The sequence below is a fragment of the Chelmon rostratus genome, chromosome 3 (assembly GCF_017976325.1).
Source record: "Chelmon rostratus isolate fCheRos1 chromosome 3, fCheRos1.pri, whole genome shotgun sequence".
Classification (NCBI taxonomy): Eukaryota; Metazoa; Chordata; class Actinopteri; order Chaetodontiformes; family Chaetodontidae; genus Chelmon; species Chelmon rostratus.
Window position 1 is genome coordinate 18,910,757 of NC_055660.1, and position 25,840 is coordinate 18,936,596.

Sequence of the window (25,840 nt, forward strand, 5' to 3'; positions counted from 1 at the left end):
TGTAACATAGCCAGGTATGCATTCTACCATGTGCTTTAATACATCAATTGGAATCAAATGATTAAACAACAAGAAAAGTAAATTGTCAGCAGACATAATTAAATGTGCCAGCATGTCACTGATTGTTGTCTGCAGTGCCACTAAATAGAGGCCTTCCTATTCAAGATGTAATTTCATGGTTTGCCCGACAGAGCTCAGCAGCAACACAGATTCAGGACCATGGACAGAGATTGCAGCTACCAGCTCCACTGTGCCACACAAGATGGCAGGATAAGAAGACAGGAAGTAAATGTACTCACTGAGGAGAGCTGAGACATAGCCAATCACAAAGCATCCTGCTGCACCACAAAAGGCGCTCGCCTATGTACAGTAGAGCACCCCCTACAAAACAGTTATGTCTCTTGAACTAATGCATAAATGAGACATGTAATCACAACTATTTTATCAAACCATGAATTAATCTCTCCAGATGTATCTGCGTATTATGTTGTCAAGACTGTTCTTGAAACTGCACGTCAGGGTAATTTTGAAGTACTGTTCCTTCTTTGATTACAAGACTTTTAGCTCTTGTTTTTCGTATATGCCAATATTCTTACAGGAGAAATGTTGTCTGTAAATCATGCTGTAGGTGGCGCTAATAAACCGAAGAGCTACTCATCAACCATCATGAAAGACCAAAGACGAAGAAAAGACCCTCCTCTGTTTTCTAACACGTCCTCACGGAGCATTTAAATTCCTGAGAGTGCAAGAAGCTGTACATTTTGGACATCTAGTATCGACATAACAACGATGAGTGGTAGAGGAAAGGGAGGCAAAGGACTCGGTAAAGGAGGCGCCAAGCGTCACCGTAAAGTTCTCCGTGATAACATCCAGGGAATCACCAAGCCCGCTATCCGCCGTCTGGCTCGCCGTGGTGGCGTGAAGCGTATCTCCGGTCTGATCTACGAGGAGACCCGCGGTGTGCTCAAAGTTTTCCTGGAGAATGTCATCCGTGATGCCGTCACCTACACCGAGCACGCCAAGAGGAAGACCGTCACCGCCATGGATGTGGTGTATGCTCTGAAGAGACAGGGCCGCACTCTGTACGGCTTCGGCGGTTAGACAGGATAATTTCTTCACATAAGAAATATTTAAAGGCCCTTTTAAGGGCCACGCACTTATACAAAAGCAGAAGTCCTTATTAGTCTTAGTCTTAGAAATAATGTCATCTATCTGTACAACAAGATAACATGCTTTATGTAAGAACATATGAATTGAAGTAATATAAAAATGTTATTGTATGTTATATGAGGAAGCTGCTGCATCTGTTCCTGGATCAGTGGAACAAGTCAGCAAGTAGCTGTGTAGTACTGATCATCAGTTAATGTTTAATTAGGGACACGGGGCAACGTCCCGAGTCACTGGCTCCTACAGCTATTTCATAGCTGCAGGAGCCAGTGACTCGGGGCGTAGCCCCGAGTCACTTATTACTATCCCGCGCGTTTCTTCTTCTTCTTCTTCTTATTATTAGGGACACGGGGCAACGTCCCGAGTCACTGGCTCCTACAGCTATGAAATAGCTGCAGGAGCCAGTGACTCGGGGCGTAGCCCCGAGTCACTTATTACTATCCCGCGCGTTTCTTCTTCTTCTTATTAGGGACACGGGGCACGCTCCGAGGCACTGGCTCCTGCAGCTCTGCTGCAGGAGCCAGTGACTCGGGGCGTAGCCCCGAGTCACTTATTACTATCCCGCGCGTTTCTTCTTCTTCTTCTTCTTATTATTATTATTATTTTTCATCTTCCTCCAAGTTTTCGTCCTCAAACTCGCCCCGCAGCTTTGAGAAAACCCTCGCAAATTATATATCAAAACGTGCGTATTGTTCGGGATCGGTGTGCTATTACTTTTCTCAAATTTATCGCAGTTTTTCGCGTCGTAAGACGCGAAAAACTGCGATAAATTTCCCATAAGAAATGAATGGGACGGGCGAAAAAAACAAGATTGAAATTGGAGTTTTTCAAACATCTGTAGCTCAGGCATACATTCACCGAGAGACTTCATTTCAACTTTAAAATGTAGACCCAAGTCTGGTCTATTGGTGTGTTCATCCACATTTTGATTGGTCCTATAGTTTTTGATCAGTCACTGTTCAATGACAGTGATCGTTTGGCGGGAAATTTTGAGATTATAATGGGTGTGTATTGCGCGGAATGTTCGTGCTAGAGTGCGTGCTAGAGTGGCACAGAGTCTAAAAACGATCTGAAAATCTTCTCTTTTTCTCGTCGCTACGGCCACAAATTACACTCTACACGCATAATTTTGGGATCAGTTTGTAGACAAACTTGTCCTCTTTCGTGTGATGCCCTCGAAAAAACCGAGAGACTTACTGAATTTAAATAGTGAGGCTTTTTGTGTAGCCAGCTCCCTCCTGCTCTCCCATTAAGTCCCATGTTAAAATTCAGAGCTGTTTTGGGAAAAAAGCAGAAATGCCTCCTGTCTTTAGATCGCCATAAAACGAAAAGTTGTTGTGTCAGGAATAAAACGAGGTGATGGTCGGACTCAGGAAGTTCTCGGGAGTCCGATGATCTATAGTACACTCTGATACGAGGTACGGTTCTCTCACCAGAGGATTTAGTTCAGGAGGTTCGCCGAACCCAAATCTCACTGCATACAATACAAACTCCTGTTCTCTGAGTCGCAGAGTCTTTTTAAGTCGACCATTTTGTCATTTTTCTAAAGAATATCTGGACATAAAACACACGTACATCTGGCCCAGACTTGTCCGCATCTCACAGTGTAATCGGTTTTTTGATAGCAGCTACGGTTTTGACACAATCGCAAGTTGTTCGGAAGAAACCGACAGCGAAAAAGCCGCTTTTCAAGGGAAGAGTTTAACAGGTGCAACTGTCATTTACACACACACCGGTCAATAACCCACGCACACACATCTGCAGGACAACAAGCCTGAGAATGATTATCTTAACGAGCTCAGTCAAAACAAGGGCATTGTTTGAAAACAATCTCCATCCAACAAACAGTTAAACTCAGCTTCACCAAGCGCTTTGCCAAAAAGGTTGAGACAGTAGTCACACAAACACACACACAAGCAGGGCTAACCAACAGCTAAAAAGTGATTAAAAACAAGCACGTCAAAACTGAACAGGAACAGGTAAAAAGTGGGAGAGGTAGAGAGGTAATTATCAGCAGGTGGGGCAGAAGTTACACACGCACACAAACAAACACACACACACACACACATTCAGACACACATATACCAGACACATCTCCATGTAGGAGCTGGTTGGGCTGCTTGTGTAGTTCAAGCAGACACACACACACAAACAGACGAAGACACACACATACGCAGTCACACACAACGACAGATACATAAACACACACACACAGACAAATGCATAATGAAAACCCCATCCCCCCGCCCCCTTGTTAACGCCGTTGGCTCTGTTAGCTCTGTTAGCACAGTTAGCTCTGTTAGCGCTAGCGCCGTTAGCTATATTCGCACCTTTAGCTGTTAGCTCAGTTAGTGTTAGCTCTGTTAGCTCCGTCAGCATTAGCTCCATTCATGTTTATTGATTCAGTTCATTAATTCATGTTAACAGAGACATGAAGCAGAGGAGAGCAGCAGACACAGACAGCTGAGGTGATCAACAGAGACAGACAAGGAGAAAGCCACAGAAACACAGCTGAGAGCAATTCATTAATCAGGGACTGACTACCTCTGATATCTGCCGTTTTCTCAAATTGCAGCCTTTTTCAATTGTCCGCTGCTTCGCCATAGTTTCTCCTAGAGACTTCATTCAAACTTTAAAACGTAGATAATTTTGTCGGCTCAAAATGACCCTCGGCACATTTTGATATCTCTTACGGTTTTCGAGCTATGACCATCGAAGGCCGACGTAAGACGCAAACAACTGCGATAAATTTCCCATAAGAAATGAATGGGGAAATTTCCTCAAATTTCAGCCTTTTTCAATTGTCCGCTGCTCGGCCATACTTTGTCCTAGAGACTTCATTCAAACTTTAAAACGTAGATAATTTTGTCGGCTCGAACACACCCCGTGTCCCTTTCAAAATTTCCCAGAGGGAATTTTCTAGTTATTATTATTTTTCATCTTCCTCCAAGTTTTCGTCCTCAAACTCGTCCCACAGCTTTGAGAAAACCCTCGCAAATTATATATCAAAACGTGCGTATTGTTCGGGATCGGTGTGCTATTACTTTTCTCAAATTTATCGCAGTTTTTCGCGTCGTAAGACGCGAAAAACTGCGATAAATTTCCCATAAGAAATGAATGGGACGGGCGAAAAAAACAAGATTGAAATTGGAGTTTTTCAAACATCTGTAGCTCAGGCATACATTCACCGAGAGACTTCATTTCAACTTTAAAATGTAGACCCAAGTCTGGTCTATTGGTGTGTTCATCCACATTTTGATTGGTCCTATAGTTTTTGATCAGTCACTGTTCAATGACAGTGATCGTTTGGCGGGAAATTTTGAGATTATAATGGGTGTGTATTGCGCGGAATGTTCGTGCTAGAGTGCGTGCTAGAGTGGCACAGAGTCTAAAAACGATCTGAAAATCTTCTCTTTTTCTCGTCGCTACGGCCACAAATTACACTCTACACGCATAATTTTGGGATCTTTTGTAGACAAACTTGTCCTCTTTCGTGTGATGTCCTCGAAAAAGCCGAGAGACTTACTGAATTTAAATAGTGAGACGTTTTGTGCAGCCAGCGCCCTCCTGTTCTCCCATTAAGTCCCATGTTAAAATTCAGAGCTGTTTTGTGAGCAAAGCAGAAATGCCTCCTGTCTTTAGATCGCCATAAAACGAAAAGTTGTTGTGTCAGGAATAAAACGAGGAGATGGCCGGACTCAGGAAGTTCTCGGGAGTCCGATGATCTATAGTACACTCTGATACGAGGTACGGTTCTCTCACCAGAGGATTTAGTTCAGGAGGTTCGCCGAACCCAAATCTCACTGCATACAATACAAACTCCTGTTCTCTGAGTCGCAGAGTCTTTTTAAGTCGACCATTTTGTCATTTTTCTAAAGAATATCTGGACATAAAACACACGTACATCTGGCCCAGACTTGTCCGCATCTCACAGTGTAATCGTTTTTTTGATAGCAGCTACGGTTTTGACACAATCGCAAGTTGTTCGGAAGAAACCGACAGCGAAAAAGCCGCTTTTCAGTTAACAGGTGTAACTGTCATTTACACACACACCGGTCAATAACCCACGCACACACATCTGCAGGACAACAAGCCTGAGAATGATTATCTTAACGAGCTCAGTCAAAACAAGGGCATTGTTTGAAAACAATCCCTGTCCAACAAACAGTTAAACTCAGCTTCACCAAGCGCTTTGCCAAAAAGGTTGAGACAGTAGTCACACAAACGCACACACAAGCAGGGCTAACCAACAGCTAAAAAGTGATTAAAAACAAGCACGTCAAAACTGAACAGGAACAGGTAAAAAGTGGGAGAGGTAGAGAGGTAATTATCAGCAGGTGGGGCAGAAGTTACACACGCACACAAACAAACACACACACACACACACATTCAGACACACATATACCAGACACATCTCCATGTAGGAGCTGGTTGGGCTGCTTGTGTAGTTCAAGCAGACACACACACACAAACAGACGAAGACACACACATACGCAGTCACACACAACGACAGATACATAAACACACACACACAGACAAATGCATAATGAAAACCCCATCCCCCCGCCCCCTTGTTAACGCCGCTAGCTCTATTAGCTCTGTTAGCACAGTTAGCTCTGGTTGCGTTAGCGCCGTTAGCTATATTCGCACCGTTAGCTGTTCGCTCCATTAGTGTTAGCTCTGTTAGCTCCGTTAGCATTAGCTCCATTCATGTTTATTGATTCAGTTCATTAATTCATGTTAACAGAGACATGAAGCAGAGGAGAGAAGCAGACACAGACAGCTGAGGTGATCAACAGAGACAGACAAGGAGAAAGCCACAGAAACACAGCTGAGAGCAATTCATTAATCAGGGACTGACTGCCTCTGATATCTGCCGTTTTCTCACATTGCAGCCTTTTTCAATTGTCCGCTGCTTCGCCATAGTTTCTCCTAGAGACTTCATTCAAACTTTAAAACGTAGATAATTTTGTCGGCTCGAACGCACCCCGTGTCCCTTTCAAAATTTCCCAGGGGGAATTTTCTAGTTATTATTTTTCATCTTCCTCCAAGTTTTCGTCCTCAAACTCGTCCCACAGCTTTGAGAAAACCCTCGCAAATTATATATCAAAACGTGCGTATTGTTCGGGATCGGTGTGCTATTACTTTTCTCAAATTTATCGCAGTTTTTCGCGTCGTAAGACGCGAAAAACTGCGATAAATTTCCCATAAGAAATGAATGGGACGGGCGAAAAAAACAAGATTGAAATTGGAGTTTTTCAAACATCTGTAGCTCAGGCATACATTCACCGAGAGACTTCATTTCAACTTTAAAATGTAGACCCAAGTCTGGTCTATTGGTGTGTTCATCCACATTTTGATTGGTCCTATAGTTTTTGATCAGTCACTGTTCAATGACAGTGATCGTTTGGCGGGAAATTTTGAGATTATAATGGGTGTGTATTGCGCGGAATGTTCGTGCTAGAGTGCGTGCTAGAGTGGCACAGAGTCTAAAAACGATCTGAAAATCTTCTCTTTTTCTCGTCGCTACGGCCACAAATTACACTCTACACGCATAATTTTGGGCTCATTTTGTAGACAAACTTGTCCTCTTTCGTGTGATGTCCTCGAAAAAGCCGAGAGACTTACTGAATTTAAATAGTGAGACGTTTTGTGCAGCCAGCGCCCTCCTGTTCTCCCATTAAGTCCCATGTTAAAATTCAGAGCTGTTTTGTGAGCAAAGCAGAAATGCCTCCTGTCTTTAGATCGCCATAAAACGAAAAGTTGTTGTGTCAGGAATAAAACGAGGAGATGGCCGGACTCAGGAAGTTCTCGGGAGTCCGATGATCTATAGTACACTCTGATACGAGGTACGGTTCTCTCACCAGAGGATTTAGTTCAGGAGGTTCGCCGAACCCAAATCTCACTGCATACAATACAAACTCCTGTTCTCTGAGTCGCAGAGTCTTTTTAAGTCGACCATTTTGTCATTTTTCTAAAGAATATCTGGACATAAAACACACGTACATCTGGCCCAGACTTGTCCGCATCTCACAGTGTAATCGTTTTTTTTGATAGCAGCTACGGTTTTGACACAATCGCAAGTTGTTCGGAAGAAACCGACAGCGAAAAAGCCGCTTTTCAGTTAACAGGTGTAACTGTCATTTACACACACACCGGTCAATAACCCACGCACACACATCTGCAGGACAACAAGCCTGAGAATGATTATCTTAACGAGCTCAGTCAAAACAAGGGCATTGTTTGAAAACAATCTCCGTCCAACAAACAGTTAAACTCAGCTTCACCAAGCGCTTTGCCAAAAAGGTTGAGACAGTAGTCACACAAACGCACACACAAGCAGGGCTAACCAACAGCTAAAAAGTGATTAAAAACAAGCACGTCAAAACTGAACAGGAACAGGTAAAAAGTGGGAGAGGTAGAGAGGTAATTATCAGCAGGTGGGGCAGAAGTTACACACGCACACAAACAAACACACACACACACACACACATTCAGACACACATATACCAGACACATCTCCATGTAGGAGCTGGTTGGGCTGCTTGTGTAGTTCAAGCAGACACACACACACAAACAGACGAAGACACACACATACGCAGTCACACACAATGACAGATACATAAACACACACACACAGACAAATGCATAATGAAAACCCCATCCCCCCGCCCCCTTGTTAACGCCGTTAGCTCTATTAGCTCTGTTAGCACAGTTAGCTCTGTTAGCGTTAGAGCTGTTAGCTGTATTCGCGCTGTTAGCTCCGTTAGTGTTAGCTCTGTTAGCTCCGTTAGCATTAGCTCCATTCATGTTTATTGATTCAGTTCATTAATTCATGTTAACAGAGACATGAAGCAGAGGAGAGAAGCAGACACAGACAGCTGAGGTGATCAACAGAGACAGACAAGGAGAAAGCCACAGAAACACAGCTGGGACCAGTTCATTAATCAGGGACTGACTACCTCTGATATCTGCTGTTTTCTCAAATTGCAGCCTTTTTCAATTGTCCGCTGCTTCGCCATAGTTTCTCCTAGAGACTTCATTCAAACTTTAAAACGTAGATAATTTTGTCGGCTCAAAATGACCCTCGGCACATTTTGATATCTCTTACGGTTTTCGAGCTATGACCATCGAAGGCCGACGTAAGACGCAAACAACTGCGATAAATTTCCCATAAGAAATGAATGGGGAAATTTCCTCAAATTTCAGCCTTTTTCAATTGTCCGCTGCTCGGCCATACTTTGTCCTAGAGACTTCATTCAAACTTTAAAACGTAGATAATTTTGTCGGCTCAAACACACCCCGTGTCCCTTTCAAAATTTCCCAGGGGGAATTTTCTAGTTATACTTGACAGCCCATTCCCTGGTTGGCACTATTTTATTCAGGCTGCAGTTCAGTCTTTTGGTGTATAATCATACTAACAGTTTTATGGCCCCTTGAGATCTGGCTAAAATCCAACCTGTAATTTGCCATGTGTGGACTTGATTTAGTAGCACTAAATTACTTGCATATTGCCAGACCTAATGTCAGTGATCTGCATTGGAAACATGACAAGATGAAACCACATCCATCTGCTTTACTCTGTCAGTTAATACTCTACTACTGAATTTTGTCTGCCACCTTGGTTGAACTCAGGGAGCCTGTTCTTCTGCAGGGGCTATGCCGCTGTGGCTCCTCTGCTGGGGGCCTGAGGGCACACTCAACTAGAGGCCCTGCCTCTTTTGACATCACAAATGCAAACAATGTTGCTAAAAAAGTAGATATTTGGTGCACTGAAACAAAACCGTTTCTATGGACTTTTTCCATCACAATCATTGTCCATTTTCCGACTGACCTTAATGAAACACTTAAATTTGAACTAGTTCTAGTCTGTAGAATTTGTTAAAGTAAAAAGTAAGAGTACTTCACTCCCACTAAATCAGGGTAAGAATAAATTGTGTTATTTGGAGTCAGTGCCACCACCCCCTCACAAAGTAAACGTTCAACTTCAGTCTTCCACCTGCCGAAACAGCTTTCTGACATAACTTGCAGCAGATATTTTTTAATAAAACAGACACTATAACTACAGCTTACACTAAGACTGGTGTCCCCCATGTGGAATCTTGGTCTGTGTGGACAGGAGATATGAATTCCAGCTGTCTCAGAAACTGTCAAAAATACAAAAGTTAACCTATAACAGGATGAGTTGTTCAGTCTGAAAAGGCAAAACACAGAGTTAATGGTACACATTAAAATGTATTTACCTCTGGAACTATGCTAAAGATACCTATTCCAAAACCTATTCAAGACATTCATGCATGTGCGCACGCGCGCGCGCGCACACACACACACACACAAATACATAAAAAATGTCAAACCCAACAAATAACAATAATAAAACAAAGTTAAACAATTAAAATACAGGGTGATAAGTTTAATTTTAAGAAAGGAAGCAACACTGTGACAAGCTCAATGCAGAAACTGTGAAACTGAAGGACACAGTGGTAGAGATGGAAGACAGCAAGAACAGGTAACAAGTGAGGGAGCTGTCTAATGGTCCTTGTGCACACTGACATGTGGCATTCCTGCTCCTGCAAACATCTTTACTTATTTATTTGAAGGATGTGTCACAAGGGGAAAATGTCTTTCAGAAATGTAAACTATACCTTTTCATGTCAGTGCCTCTAAAAATCCAGTCAACATAAGGGCCCTTTCTTTAATTTCAATATGTCGTTATAATATTTTGCAGTGCTGCCCTCAGTAATGCAAATAACTAGAGGTACTGTGCATTAAATTTTACACACTGATTGTGAGTCATTTTAAAGCCTTTTGTGTATTGGTATAATTTTTGTAATCAGCTCCATGAGTTATGCTGCTGGAGGTCATGTTTGACCAAACTGATTTTATAAAGCTGTCAGGGGAAAAAACAAAAAAAAGCCAAATCGTTTATTTTAGCTCTGTGTAATCTAAAGCATTCTGGGTTTACTAGAATAAGTCCAAATCCTCACTTTCAACATCAGAAGAATTCAACTGTGGTGCAGCATTTATAGACCATCTGACATCAGAAGCCTCGATCACCATCAGTGTGTTTGCCGCTACCGGAAAAACTCAGGTTTATAACAAAGTGATCATCAACACATGCTAATTTGTACTTTGAGTCTCTGAACAAACATGTGGGCCAGCTGGAAAACGACTTTTGATCGATCTCTGGCGCATTTTAAAGCATTTTAGGAGATAAATGAGTGCGAAAAGTCGCTGAGCAGCGCTGGCCGCGACGGTGAATATGTGAGGTTTAGAGGCTCCCCAAACAGAATGCAGAGAGCATCAGAGCTCTACATGACTCGAATATGAAGAGACACATGTCTGCTGTCGACTCGCTTCGCTGTCAGCCTTCAGCACTTGTCCCACGTTTAGTTTTGAGTGTTTTATCGATGAAGAGAAAACACAAGTAGCCCGACATTCAGAGCGCACAGACGAGACGCGGCCCAGGTTGAGTCTCCACGGTTCTCATGGGGTGTTTAAGTCCAGCCTCCTGCCCCGGACTTTCCCTTACACCAATTTGACTCATCCTGTGAGTGCTAACGCGAAGAGAAGGAAAATGGCAGAAGTAGCACCAGCTCCAGCCGCCGCTCCGGCGAAAGCAGCTAAAAAGAAGACGGCATCCAGGCCCAGAAAACCTGGACCCACCGTCACCGAGCTCATCGTCAGAGCTGTCGCCGCATCCAAGGAGCGCAGTGGCGTGTCTGCAGCTGCTCTTAAAAAGTACCTGGCTGCCGGAGGCTACGATGTGGACAATAATAAGTCCCGCGTCAGGAACGCCATGAAGAATCTGGTGGCGAAGGGGACTCTGGTCCAAACCAAGGGGACCGGGGCATCCGGCTCCTTCAAGATGAACAAGAAGGTGGCCGAGCCCAAAGCCAAGAAGCCCGCAGCCAAGAAAGCCGCTCCTAAAGCCAAGAAGCCCGCAGCAAAGAAAACCGCAGCGGCCAAAAAGTCCAAAGCAGCAGCCAAGAAGCCAGCAGCCGCCGCTAAGAAGTCCCCGAAGAAGGCCAAGAAACCCGCAGCGGCAGCTAAGAAAGCAACCAAGAGCCCCAAGAAGGCCACCAAGAGCCCCAAGAAAGTGGCAGCAAAAAAGCCCGCAGCAGCCAAGAAAGCTCCCGCTAAGAAGGCTGCAAAGCCCAAAGTCAAGAAGGCAGCACCCAAGAAGAAGTGAGCTGTTCTCCACAGACGTCCTGATTAAAAAAAGGCTCTTTTAAGAGCCACCCACTTCTCTTTAAGAGTACATTCCTGTTATCGTTTTAGTTAAACATACTGTAATTAGATTTAAAATATGATCACGGTAGAACAGCTTTTCTTCATTCTGTCTTTACCAGACAAAGATTTCAATTGACATCAGCCATAACAGGAAGATATAGATAGATAGATATACTTTATTTATCCCAAGCTGGGAAATTGCAGTGCAGCAGCAGCATTACACACAGTGAAATAAGTGAAAATAAGACTATAAAGAACAAACTATACATAATAAAAATATAAAAATAGCGAGCAGTAAAAAGATTATATACATAACAAAATAATAAAATAGCCAAATAGTAAACAGTAGTAGAAAGTATTGCACAAAAGGAATATCAAATGCAAATGAATATCAAAATAAGAATATCAAAAGCAAATGGCAGTGAAAATAAAGTGTACCGTGACTCTAAGAACAAACTATATATAATAAAATATTGAAATAGCAGCAGTAAAAAATTATATACATAATAATAAAATATCAGCATAGTGATCAGGCGAACAAACACAGCGCTTTCATAGCCTCATGTTGTGGTGCAGTGGGTTCAATTTGACCTTACCTCAGTGGGGGTCCAACCATGCCTCCTCATTAAGTTTCCATCCCTTCCTTGCTCTGAGAATGTCCCTAAACCACTCCTGTGGTAAGACTCCTAACTAGAGATTTGTAGGCTAAATTGGGAGCTCTCTGAGTGTGGAGCATGTGTCTCTGAAGGACCGTGAGCTCTGTAACAGTCCATCAGGTTCTTGGCCTTAAACATGATTACAAAGAAATTAAACACTAAATTAAAAACACAAGTGGTGTCAAGAGCTACTACTACCCTTTCAAGATTATTGTCATTGAGCATGACATGTCAATGAAATTTGCATTGCAACCCCCAAGTTAGAAACAAGATAATAAGAAAAATAAGAAAGAATAAAATTAAGATAACTACAATAAAATAAACCAACATGCAATAAAAATATTCGTAAATGCAATTAAAAATATCCCAGAATGGAAATATACTAAGGTAATAAAATATACTAAACAATAAAATATGCCAGTGAAATGTGCCAACAGAATAAAATATACCAGTGAAATGTACCGACAGCAGCTGAAATATACTAAAATGTATATAAACAATAAATAATATCTATATATATATATATATATATATATATATACACAAAAATATACCAATGAAATGAAATATCAATGAAAATGAAATGTGCCAATATACTAAAATGTATATAATTTAGTTAAGTATGTGTGTGTTCTTAAATGTTAAGTACACAGAAGGTGCAGGTGGAGGTGTAGGTGTAAAAGTGCACAGTCACAGTTCTCACAGTCTCTCACTCCAGTGAGGGGCTGCTGGCGGTGATAGCTCTGACAGCTCTGGGGTCCCTCAGTCTGTTGGTGGTGGTGCGGATGTTCCTGTACCGCTTTTCCTGATGGAAGCGCTACAAACAGTCTAAATTAAAAACACAAGTGGTGTCAAGAGCTACCCTTTCACCACTAATAATAATTCTTGTGTTTATAGATTCAAGATTCTTTATTGTCATTGAGCATGACATGTCAATAAAATTTTCATTGCAACCCCCACGTTAGAAACAGATAATAAGAAAGATTAGAAAGAATAAAATTAAGATAACTACAATAAAATAAACCAACGTGCAATAAAATATATACAAGAATGAAAATATACTAAGGCAATAAAATATACTAAACAATAAACAATAAAATATATCAGTGAAATAAACAATAAAATATATCAGTGAATAGTTGTATATATAGTGGATAGTTGTAGAGTAATTGAAAATAAACTACATAATCGGTACAATCTTTTGATTTATGTTATAGAATGTGTTAACGATTTTCAAATAAAAAGACAATCAAAATGAACTATTTAAGGAACAATTTTCACTATCGCCTGCTAAAGATGGAGGAAGGACCACTGAGGCACCGCCCAGTGAGGGTCGCGCTATATGATTTCCTCGACGTCCGCAGACAGTATTTAAATGCTGAATGTCTACCCTCCGACAGCAGTCTCGATTTAGTCCAGTACTATAGAGAACCTACAAAATGAGCGGCAGAGGAAAGGGAGGCAAAGGACTCGGTAAAGGAGGCGCCAAGCGTCACCGTAAAGTTCTCCGTGATAACATCCAGGGAATCACCAAGCCCGCTATCCGCCGTCTGGCTCGCCGCGGTGGCGTGAAGCGTATCTCTGGTCTGATCTACGAGGAGACCCGCGGTGTGCTCAAGGTTTTCCTGGAGAATGTCATCCGTGATGCCGTCACCTACACCGAGCACGCCAAGAGGAAGACCGTCACCGCCATGGATGTGGTGTATGCTCTGAAGAGACAGGGCCGCACTCTGTACGGCTTCGGCGGTTAAACCATGTTCTGATCTGTCACTGAGAAAACAAAGGCTCTTTTAAGAGCCACTCACTTAATCTAGAGAGTGTATTCTATTACATTGTGCATCAACACCTACCAATCTAAGGGCAGTTGCTTGTACACAGGTACTTTATTTTTTTCAGAACGTGCTGTTTGTGTTGTGCTTCAGATTTATTTAAAGTTCCTCTTTTTCCTATTTTTACACTCCAATTTTGGCTTCAGAATGGGTTAGGTTAAATGTGTGTCTTTATTCTATTTTATTTTTGACTGCTGGGTAAACCACCCCAGTCTATTTGTAAATGTTGAGTAATTTTCAGATTCTTACATCTCTGGCCTAGGGAGCACAATACACACTGTATTATTGGCCACACCATATGTCTCCTATAGTATATTCATATTTCTACTGTCTATGCTGTACATTTCAGTTTAGGATTGCTGTACCTTAAATCTGAGAATACATATATTCTATAAATGTTTTACTGGGAATCAAACCTAGTAAAATCAGTACAAAATGGGTTGACAGGTCTATACACATAACAAATCAAATTCACATACAGTTTAAATCGAACTGTCATTCTCTTCAGTTACAGAATTGCCGCATAAACATTCAAAATGCAACACATTTCTGCTTGATAAATACAATCCAGCATGATCACTCGTCCGGGAATAATTCTTCTCCTGCAGATCTCAACTACAAGAAAATACCAACACCATGACCATCACCTGTTGCTATGACACACTGTAATCTCTTTCTGGTTTCTTTCTAGTTCATTTCTTCTTTTAAACAGCTGTAAAAGGCATTTCACTCTGAGACTCAGTCACTGTAGGTGCTGTGAACTCCGTCTAGTGGAGAAAGGACCTGAATGACTCTCAGGAGCTAAATAAGCATTAGAAAACAGGGGAAAAGGAGTTCCACAGGCCCGTTCTTCTATCTGGGCTGAGCTCTTGTGCTCACAATCGTCATCACTGTGTATACATATACAACATCTTCCTCAACCACCACCTAAGGGAGGCACTGCTAGTGTAGCCTGCATGTTCAGGGGCTGAACATGTGTCTGACTGCATAACATGTTAAATTTAAGTCTAATGTTGACATTCACTCTGTTAATGTGTAATTAAAATTTGATTTGGCTTGGAAGCATCTGTACATGTCAAGTCAAGGTTTGGAAGAAGGTCCCTGTGCTTATCCTGACTTGAGAGGATTTGACAACATTTAAACACACTTTCAAACATTTGCAAAAGCGAGTAGCTTAACCACATAGCATTCATTCAAAGTTTATGGCCGCGACACGTTTTGCCGAGCGACTGAGCGACTGGGGGGGTCAGCCCCTCGCACAGGGTCTTGATGTAGGTTTCAAACAAACCGCCACAGTCTCTCTCTTCAGTGACGTATCAATGGCTCTGTTTCTCCTCTCCTCCGTGCCGAGACTGTGCGCCGCTTTTATGGGTCCGGGCCGCACACGGTAATCACATCATGTTCCTGCCTGAATTTTGCGTCTTCGACTTTTTTCTTCTTCTTCCTCCTCCTCTTAGTTTGACTTCACAGTACAGTTCTCCAGCCGGCATATGTGCTTTTGAATGTACTGCCATTAGAATAAAGCTACTAAATCATTCCTTTGGCTGCTCGTCATAGACACATAAAACATTTTCATATTTTTCTCTCACACAAAATAAAATGAATGAACTGTACATACAGAAATCCATTTATTAAAACTGCAGAATGTACTGGCCTTGCAGCACGTTCCCATGTTGGACAGACATCTAGCACTCAAAGTCCTCCAATAAACACACAAGGCTTGATTTTTCCAGCTTTTACTGAAGTTGCCTCTCTTGCTTTTGCTTGCATCACAGAAAAGAGCATAAATCAGCACACAAGCATTAACATATGCATGTTTAAAAAAAAAAAAAAAAATCCACACATAACTCCACAAATACTTTTCTACCAAAATATAAAGCAAGCACTGTACTATGTTGAACTGTATTTTCACCATATGGAGGCTGTGGATCACTTGATCCACAATGTTAAGTTTCTTAATCATTGTCATCACTTTGTTGTCTCACATAAAAGGCAACAAGGCACAGTGACATGTAATAAGTTCAACATAGAAACAGCTAGGATGAAGAACAGGGCAAGATTGCAGTGCTTCAGATTTGTTAGAGAAGAGGGAATAGATGGAGCTGTCCAGGGTGCTTGTGCTCACTGACATGTCGTATTCCTTAGGAAGGAGAGTGCAAGAAAATTTGGACTAGCATCAACACACAATGGATGCCTTTGCCTGCAAACAACCTGTGTTACATTTCCAGTCTGGTCTTTTGTCAAGGTGAACTCGAAGATATTTGTAACTAAAATCCGTGTATCGCCATAAAAAGGGTTGTTGCTGTGAATCACCACAGGATGGCAGTAGTACAATACTTTCAGAGAGAAGATAGTGAGCAGCTGCTGTTACTCAGACAAGAGCAATCCAATGAGAGCGTAAACGAAGGAAATAACTCGAGTAATAAAGTGGTAATGTATTCATAAACAAATAGAAAAACGCCGTGGAACTGTGGGATATAAGAAGCAATCAGATGTCACACACTCTGTGTGTGTGTGTGTGTGTGTGTGTGTGTGTGTGTGTGTGTGTGTGTGTGTGTGTGTGTGTGTGTTCTCATACTATATTTAACGTACGTTTGACTGAAAGCATACTGCTTATGGTTAAAATTATAATTAAAAATTGATGTTTTAGTGTAGAATATATTGTAATTAATACCTTCTAATAAATGAGATGCGTCAGAGAAAGAAGCTCTTCAGTGTAAAGTGAGGTGGCTCTTAAAAGAGCCGTTGTTGTTATATTTGGTACGCAGTGTGAGTGAGAGTTTAAGCGCGCTCTCCGCGGATGCGGCGGGCCAGCTGGATGTCTTTGGGCATGATGGTGACCCTCTTGGCGTGGATAGCGCACAGATTGGTGTCCTCGAAGAGGCCGACCAGGTAAGCCTCGCTGGCCTCCTGCAGAGCCATGACGGCGGAGCTCTGGAAGCGCAGGTCGGTCTTGAAATCCTGAGCGATCTCTCGGACCAGGCGCTGGAAGGGCAGCTTGCGGATGAGCAGCTCGGTGGATTTCTGGTAGCGGCGGATCTCTCTCAGAGCCACGGTACCGGGCCTGTAGCGGTGAGGCTTCTTGACGCCGCCGGTGGCAGGGGCGCTCTTACGGGCTGCCTTGGTGGCCAGCTGCTTTCTCGGGGCTTTGCCTCCGGTAGACTTACGAGCGGTCTGCTTGGTTCTTGCCATTATTGCTTCTTTCTATCTCTCTCTGAAGGGGAGAAATGTGTAATAAAGAGACGAGACACGCTACTCTTAAAGTGTGGGCCCGGCTGCGGAATGATGACGCCGCTTCAGACCTCCAGCCCTGATTGGTGAAGGGCTCCTCATGGAGCTCAGGAGCGACACAGCGCCGGAATAGCCGCTGCTGATTGGAGAGAAATCCCTTCGAAGTTAAGAGCGGGCCTCACGCTGCTGGAAGCTTCCACTCCGATTGGTCTGGCAGGAACCCCTCGCGCCGCCGCGGGCATATAATGAAGCGTTGTGGCCAGTGAAGCCACATTTTCTCTGAGCTGTGACTCTAGAAACGATCGAAAAATCATGAGTGGAAGAGGCAAAACCGGCGGAAAGGCCAGAGCTAAGGCAAAGACCCGCTCCTCTCGTGCCGGGCTCCAGTTCCCAGTCGGCCGTGTCCACAGGCTGCTGCGTAAAGGCAACTATGCCGAGCGTGTGGGTGCCGGCGCCCCCGTCTACCTGGCGGCTGTGCTCGAGTATCTGACCGCTGAGATCCTGGAGTTGGCCGGAAACGCTGCCCGCGACAACAAGAAGACTCGTATCATCCCCCGTCACTTGCAGCTGGCTGTCCGCAACGACGAGGAGCTCAACAAGCTGCTGGGTGGAGTCACCATCGCTCAGGGTGGTGTGCTGCCCAACATCCAGGCTGTTCTCCTGCCCAAGAAGACCGAGAAGCCCGCCAAGGCCAAGTAAACCTGCTCAAGTCTTCAGAAATATTACCCCAAAACGGCTCTTTTAAGAGCCACACACTTCTCTACTGAAGAGCAGCGCTTCTTGTGTCATGCCGTTTATCATAAATCATTGTGTTAGCACATGTTTAACACATTTCATAAACTGAAAACAATCTACAAGATCACTCAGGGAGGTGACGTAGGTGGCTCTCAATGAAAATATAAATATCCAACGCTATTTATCTTATTTTTCTAAGCGAGTTTAAAACTATGAAATGTTCTGCTTATTGGAAACCGCGCACCTGCATGTGTCTGTAGAAGAAAATAAGATTTATAAAATTGCATATTCGATGCATCAGGCTGGACTTAAACACACCATGAGAACCGTGGAGACTCAAGCCAGGTCGAGTCTCGTCGGTGCGCTCTGAATGTCGGGCTATTTGTGTTTTCTCTTCATCGTTATAATACTCAAAACTAAACATTGGACGAGTGCTGAAGGCTGACAGGGAAGCGAGCCGATAGCAGACTCATGTCTCTTCATATTCCAGTCATATAGAGCTCTGATGCTCTCTGCATTCTGTTTGGGGAGCCTCCAAACCTCACACATTCACCGCCGCGGCCAGCGCTGCTCAGCGACTTTTCGCACTCATTTCTCTCCTAAAATGCTTTAAAATGCAACGGAGATCCATCAAAAGCCGTTTTCCAGCTGGCCTACATGTTTGTTCAGAGACTCAAAGTACAAATTACCATGTCTTGATGATCACTTTGTTATAAACTGAAGTTATTCTGGTGGCAGCAAACACACTGATGGCGACCGAGGTTTATGGGGCCAGACTACCTCTAATATAAATAAACATTATCAGTTTAGATGAGTTACTATTTTTCCACAGCTGATGCATGCTAAATGAGAGAGAGAAAAAAATTTCACACAGTAGTTGTATTCTGCTGATGGTGAAAGTCAGGGTTTAGACCTTCAAAATCTCTTAAACTAGGCAGTTCATATTTGACTTCAAACCAGTTTAATTAAAAAATAATAAATAAAAAATCAGTGTTACTGATGAACCTCGATTTTAAAATTAACTGAAAACTGAAAGTGTCATTGGTATTGGCACAGTGCAGCCTACTCATTGAAACATATATCATGTAACATATGGTCTATATGTATCAAGATATTTCAGTTTGGTAGTTCTTTTAGCAGGGAGGTTAACACAAGGTCATGAGTGAATTTGGAAGGGCAGTCTGAATCTCCCTTGAAGTGCTGAAAGTTCAGCCAGACACATGATGAATACAATATAGCCTCCATCTCCTATAAGATCTGTTCCTGTGTCTGCACACATTTAAATCCACTCAGGATTTGTGGAACTGTGAACCATGCAAACAATATGTTAAATTTGTGAAAATAATCAAAGAAAAGGGGTCATGATAAGACATGTTCTTGTATGGAGATATACTTTTCGTGTTGTGTGTTTTCCATAAAAATCTAATTCACAAATATTTTTACAATACACATGCAAACACCTCTCATTTGGAATGAATGTAAAAATTTACAGATGTACATAACATTTTCAGATGTATTTCCGATAATTACAAAGCAGAAGATTTCCTTGTGAACTGGAAAATCTAGATTTGTGCATCGAAGGAAATACTTGATCAATCTGTACGTTTGGCTCATCAGGCTTATTTGCTTGTGTCTATCGTTTGTACCCACACGCAGCCTATAAGTGAAGCACACAGTCTGAGGTATATGTTTATGGCCTGCTCAAGTGCCATGTGAAGATCGCTATGCCATTATGAGTAACTTTAAAGTAAAGAGATGTATGTACTCTGTTCTTATATGTCTTTCTTTTGGAGTCAAATTTGGTGAATTCACCCTTCAGATATATTGAGAAGTCTTGGTTCAATTTAAATACAGTGGTACTGCACATGTCATTGTCTTCTGTTACTGTATTAAAACCACCACATCTGTCACAACTGATGTGCAAGCAGGCTAACAGGCGCACAGAAAAAAAGACCCAAATCCGAACAACTGAGGCAGATATGGTGCATTTCAGTGACTTAATACAAACTGAGGTATACATAGGCCTACAGTTTAAGTGAGGCAGGTGAAAGGTCATACACACAGATTAGGCAAGCAGAAACAGCCTTCGAATACAGGTATTAAGTTAACAGATAAACCGAATACAAGTACATAAGATAAAGAGTAACAACATGAAGCACATGGTGCTGACTTACAAATGATGGAAGTCAGGCAGTTGCATGAGGGAATTGAGACTGACAATTTAAGATTATGCTGTGCCCCACAATCAGCAGTTCAAGTCTTTTGCATAAATGGGTTCTTTCCTGCAACAGAAGCAAACATTTCTAATGCAATATTTTAATAACATTGACCTCAGTTCTCCTAATTATGACTTCATAACACCATCAGTGTTATTTTCACCCATTGCTGCAACACATTTCCGGTTTTCATTTTCTTTGTCAACATTGTCATCACAGAATATCAAAGTCAGTATCCAAAAACTAATTTACTGCGCTCAACTGGACACCACATTCACTCCAGCTAGAGATGGCCCTATATGTTAAATTGTCAGACTGATACTTAAACTCATTTTGGGTGTCACATTTTGGAGCAGTTCATCTCCACCTTCAAACAGCATTTATGAACAGGCTGTCCTGCTGTTAGTGTAACTGATGGGAAGATAAAATAAAAACCCCTGCCAGGGAAATTTGGGCATTTCAGCAACAAGAAAAATAGCAGTTAGAGAACGTTTGAGGGGAAGCGGGGAAAATGCAAAATAAGTATTGCCCCAATAGCTGTGGAAAAATTCAAGATGCCTTCAGATTGAACACTTTTGCACAGACTATACAAAACAGTAAATGTGTATGGAATATAGCCTCCCCATTTAAATTCGAGTTTGGAAAATCACCGAAAACTTACGGTTAAACACTGTCTGCATGTATACTGACTCAGAACGCAACTATTGCACAATTTCGATTAACACTAACACTAAGTAAAATCTGATCTTGAATCAATGCATATTCTAGAGTGAGAAAAACAAAGATTTGAGTTTTACAGAATAGCTCTTTCTTGTAGAAGTGGGTGGTCCTGAAAAGGACCTTTGTGGTGTTTTTGTTGGTAGACAGATTTACTTGGAGCTAGTGTACTTGGTCACAGCCTTGGTGCCCTCAGACACAGCGTGCTTAGCCAATTCACCGGGCAGCAGCAGGCGGACGGCGGTCTGGATCTCCCGAGAAGTGATGGTGGAGCGCTTGTTGTAATGCGCCAGACGAGAAGCCTCTCCGGCGATACGCTCGAAGATGTCGCTCACAAAGGAGTTCATGATGCCCATCGCCTTGGATGAGATTCCGGTGTCAGGATGAACCTGCTTCAGGACCTTGTACACGTAGATGGCATAGCTCTCTTTCCTGGTTCTCCTCCTCTTCTTGCCGCTCTTCGTAGCCTTAGAGACGGCTTTCTTGGATCCCTTCTTCGGTGCTTTTGCTGGCTCAGGCATGGTTGTTCCGTAAGGATTTCCCAACGATGATGAAGCTGGTACGGTCGGGACGCTCTCTATGTACGCACTTGATGCAAATTAGAGTGCGCTGCTGCTCGTACAGCATTGGCTGAGTTGTTGTGTTCCAGACTGAGCATGTGCAAGGACAAGGCCACTGTCTTGCCGTGAACCCCATAAAAAAATCTTTAAAGTTACCCGGATGGCCATTGTTTTGGGGAACAAAGCGTGTAATTGCCGTCTATCCTCAAATAGGCTTAAACACTGATGGAAATTCGGTGAACCTTTAATAGATGTATACAGAATCTCAAATAAAACTAGCGATCACTTAGGTGGCTGTCGCACCACTACGTTTATACGTGTAAAAGACAACGAAATAATGGCTATGGCCTCTGATAATAAATTGCAATGAAGTATGAAGAATTTATTTCAATTAAAAACAAAACAACAACAACAACAAAATAAGACTACATTAAGCAAGTAAACATATTAATATGACAAATATGTAAATAGTTTTGGACTAAAATTATAAACAGAAACATTTTAAACGACTGAACACATTAAAATACAGTGCCTTGCATTGGCATGAAGTAATTGTGTCTGACAGCAAAACTGAGACTGGTTCATGAACACAGACAAAGCAAATGAGAAAACATTGACTTATATCCTTTGTTTGGTTTCCCTATTGTGGGGAACCTCTTCATCCATTGCAGGGAATGTTTTGCCATTAGCTTCTAATTCTCCCTTGGTCTTACATTCTTACCCATCATGACCTCATAAGTTCTATATTCTTAACCCTTGTAATGTGTTAGAAAGCTGCCCATGTCTTTTGTGTTGGTCGGTCAAATTTGACCCATTATTTAACTCAGCCTGAAAATTATTAAAAACACTAGTTATCATCCAATATTGTTCTACACCTCATAGCTAACTTAGTATGTTTCCTTTTTTTTTTTTTTTTTTTTTTTTTTTTTTGGCTCCACAGACCTTTTATCTTACAATATACCACTCGTTTTCCAATACAAAAACTGTTTAAATTCCCTAATTATATTTCCTATAGTGATTAAATAAGTAATTATATCATCCATGTCTTATAAACTAATATTAGAGTACATCTACCTAAAATAAAATGTGATTTTTTTTTTTTATTCAAAATGATTGACACTAGTGACATCTGTGGTGTTACGGGTCATAACCGACCCGCATAGATTTGTGGTAGGATAAAGACAAAAACTCAATTCCTTTTCATAAAACTATATTTATTTTAATCAGAATTACAATGCAAATTGAAAATTAAACCATAAAACGAACATTAAAAAACAACGTGTGTGTGTGTGCGTGTGTGTATGTGTGTGCGCGCGTGTGTGTGTAAACCATAAACTAACCATTAAAAAACAATATGGTGTCAGGCAGATAAGTGTAGTTGTGTTTGAACCATTAACTAAACACTGAAAACAATGTGTTTTGTCGAAACCATAAATTGGACTTAGAGAGATAGTATTTTGTGTGGTGTGTGTGTGTGTGTGTGTGTGTGTGTGTGTGTGTGTGTGTGTGTGTGTGTGCATATGTGTGTGTTGTTTGCATGCATGAATCACAGTATGTGGTGGTTTTAGTGTGCTCCTTGCAAATGTATTTCTTGCATGTGTGACAAGTGGTGCTGGTTTTCCTGTTCTTGTTGGAGGGGCAGGACTGGTACCTTTTTCTCTTGCTCCCCCTGGAATCCCCTGCCTGGTTCCTATTGCAGGATGCTGGTATGTGTGTAGATATGATCCAGCGCCCCACAAAGAGTGTACCTCTTGCTCATGTTGCTCCAACAGAATGCAACTGATAATATCTCACCCAAATCTTGTTTATATATGCCAATGTTCATTTTTTTTATTCAAAATGTATCAATATGAAAGTTTGAGTTCACGTGGGGTGAAGGGAGCCTGTGCGCGTGTGTGTGTTGTGGGGCACATTGAGCCATATTTGATCCACAGCTTTTAAGTGATGCATAAAACAGCCAGTATTCTCTGCAGGGTCAATTTTGACCCGAACATCATATAAGGGCTAAGCATAATTTTGACTCCAAAAATCAAAAACTAGTATGTTCAGGGCCCTTAGGCCTTTAATAGCCAAGTCACATGTAGTTTAAGAGAAAGATAAAGGGTTGACTGTGGCCTTTCTCATCTGCTGGAGTTCTAGGATATCACAGTCCACTGCTGAAATGGCTGATTGAATCACAAATAGTCAAAAGGTTCCAGTGAAGAGAACTTTATTGCTAAACAGTCTTGACAGGGTGTCTGGGAAGATGCCGTTGCATAATGAGGTTTGTATGTGGGTGTGACTGTGTGGAGGTTTCTGAAAGGAGGAGGAAAATCGAGGAGACACAATGATGCCAGATTAAACAACAGTTTATTTACCAAAAAGTGCGAATTCAACAGCAAAATTCCAGCTGTGCTTTACAGGCAATGTTAAGTATTTAGGTAAACTAGAAATTACTGCTAAAGCAAACACTGCGTAATGTATTCAATTAAATGTGAAAACATCAGTACAAGCATTCATTTATGAAATGATTGAAAAGGCCACACTGAAAGCAGTATAATTACACACAAGCTCTGCACAGACAGATCCTACATTAGGTAAAAAAAAAAATTAAAATGAGAAAAAAAGATGATTTTTTTTTTTCCCCCCTCCAAAATAAATTCCCAGAGAGCATTAAGGGTGTTTTGCTGGCTTATCTCTGAGAGCAGACTTCCTGTTTCAGCTGTTGTTTCTTGGAGTTATGTAACAATGGGGGAGAAAAATTGTGATGGTAAAACACAGCAGCAGCTCCTGATTGACTGTTACAGATCTTAGTCTGGACTATAATGCAAGCCTTGGCCCAGTTGATTTGAACTAAACCTGTATTTTCATATTTATGCAGACATGCACAGACTTTGTTTCAATTCTACATCCATATTATGATAACTGTGGACACACAAGTGATAATTATTCAACAGATAAACCCACTGACAACTGAACCTCCATTTAACTTTGCATTGTTAGTAGTTTAAGCTATGCATCAAAAAACACAATCCAAAGCCTCACGTCATGTTTTTCTGTCAAAATATTAGTTCAAGTTTGTTTTTATGTGTCAATGGGTGTGAAATACAGTGAACCACAGGAACAGCAGCTCTTTATTAATCAGTGCGTGGCTCTTAAAAGAGCCGTTTTGGGGTAATATTTCTGCAGGCTTACTTAGCCTTGGCGGGCTTCTCGGTCTTCTTGGGCAGGAGAACAGCCTGGATGTTGGGCAGCACACCACCCTGAGCGATGGTGACTCCACCCAGCAGCTTGTTGAGCTCCTCGTCGTTGCGGACAGCCAGCTGCAAGTGACGGGGGATGATACGAGTCTTCTTGTTGTCGCGGGCAGCGTTTCCGGCCAACTCCAGGATCTCAGCGGTCAGATACTCGAGCACAGCCGCCAGGTAGACGGGGGCGCCGGCACCCACACGCTCGGCATAGTTGCCTTTGCGCAGCAGCCTGTGGACACGGCCGACTGGGAACTGGAGCCCGGCACGAGAGGAGCGGGTCTTTGCCTTAGCTCTGGCCTTTCCGCCGGTTTTGCCTCTTCCACTCATGATTTTTCGATCGTTTCTAGAGTCACAGCTCAGAGAAAATGTGGCCTCGGCAGCCACAACGCTTCATTATATGTCCGCGGCGGCGCGAGGGGTTCCTGCCAGACCAATCGGAGTGGAGGCTTCCAGCAGCGCGAGGCCCGCTCTTCACTTCGGAGGGATTTCTCTCCAATCAGCAGCTATTCCGGCGCTGGGTCGCTCCTGAGCTCCATGAGGAGCCCTTCACCAATCAGGGCTGGAGGTCTGAAGCGGCGTCATCATTCCGCAGCCGGGCCCACACTTAAAGAGGAGCGTGTCTCGTCCCTATAATACATTTTTCTCCCCTTCAGAGAGAGATAGAAAGAAGCAATAATGGCAAGAACCAAGCAGACCGCTCGTAAGTCTACCGGAGGCAAAGCCCCGAGAAAGCAACTGGCCACCAAGGCAGCCCGTAAGAGCGCCCCTGCCACCGGCGGCGTCAAGAAGCCTCACCGCTACAGGCCCGGTACCGTGGCTCTGAGAGAGATCCGCCGCTACCAGAAATCCACCGAGCTGCTCATCCGCAAGCTGCCCTTCCAGCGCCTGGTCCGAGAGATCGCTCAGGATTTCAAGACCGACCTGCGCTTCCAGAGCTCCGCCGTCATGGCTCTGCAGGAGGCCAGCGAGGCTTACCTGGTCGGCCTCTTCGAGGACACCAACCTGTGCGCCATCCACGCCAAGAGGGTCACCATCATGCCCAAAGACATCCAGCTGGCCCGCCGCATCCGCGGAGAGCGCGCTTAAACTCTCACTCACACTGCGTACCAAATATAACAACAACGGCTCTTTTAAGAGCCACCTCACTTTACACTGAAGAGCTTCTTTCTCTGATGCATCTCATTTATTAGAAGGTATCAGTTACAATATATTCTTCTACACTACAACATGCCTTTTTAATTATAATTTTAACCATAAGCAGTATGC

General features: G+C 42.6%; 5 protein-coding genes and 1 pseudogene across 5 annotated transcripts in view; 3 read left to right on the forward strand and 3 right to left on the reverse strand.

Moving 5' to 3' along the window:
- The window catches only part of LOC121604362 (histone H3-like), a 610,603-nt gene extending 609,502 nt beyond the window's left edge, over positions 1–1,101 (forward strand). The window contains exon 2 of the mRNA XM_041933858.1: positions 774–1,101. Coding sequence (XP_041789792.1) covers positions 774–1,101 — 328 coding nt within the window. The remainder of the gene's footprint in view (positions 1–773) is intronic.
- The window catches only part of zgc:163040 (uncharacterized protein LOC100038789 homolog), a 408,070-nt gene that overhangs the window by 377,121 nt on the left and 5,109 nt on the right, over positions 1–25,840 (reverse strand). The window lies entirely within an intron of this gene.
- LOC121604367 (histone H1-like) lies at positions 10,745–11,359 on the forward strand. Its single transcript, XM_041933864.1, has one exon. It carries the CDS (start codon positions 10,745–10,747, stop codon positions 11,357–11,359), a length of 615 nt encoding a protein of 204 aa, XP_041789798.1.
- On the forward strand, positions 13,496–25,660 carry LOC121604360 (histone H3-like). The gene is made up of 3 exons (XM_041933857.1): positions 13,496–13,788; positions 17,730–17,749; positions 25,245–25,660. Exons 1-3 carry the CDS (start codon positions 13,496–13,498, stop codon positions 25,658–25,660), a joined length of 729 nt encoding a protein of 242 aa, XP_041789791.1.
- Positions 16,667–24,907, reverse strand: LOC121604375 (annotated as a pseudogene).
- Positions 20,937–21,305, reverse strand: LOC121604374 (histone H2B 1/2-like). The gene has a single exon (XM_041933871.1). The coding sequence runs from the start codon at positions 21,303–21,305 to the stop codon at positions 20,937–20,939; it is 369 nt and encodes a 122-aa protein (XP_041789805.1).

What these genes read in the sequence shown, in the direction of transcription:
- LOC121604367 (XM_041933864.1), top strand. Translation starts at nt 10,745, where the DNA reads ATGGCAGAAGTAGCACCAGCTCCAGCCGCCGCTCCGGCGAAAGCAGCT.
- LOC121604360 (XM_041933857.1), top strand. Translation starts at nt 13,496, where the DNA reads ATGAGCGGCAGAGGAAAGGGAGGCAAAGGACTCGGTAAAGGAGGCGCC. An exon ending in AAGAGACAGGGCCGCACTCT is followed by an intron (nt 13,789 to 17,729) that starts GTACGGCTTCGG and finishes TGCTGGGTGGAG; the next exon opens with TCACCATCGCTCAGGGTGGT. An exon ending in TCACCATCGCTCAGGGTGGT is followed by an intron (nt 17,750 to 25,244) that starts GTGCTGCCCAAC and finishes GATAGAAAGAAG; the next exon opens with CAATAATGGCAAGAACCAAG.
- LOC121604374 (XM_041933871.1), bottom strand. Translation starts at nt 21,305, where the DNA reads ATGCCTGAGCCAGCAAAAGCACCGAAGAAGGGATCCAAGAAAGCCGTC.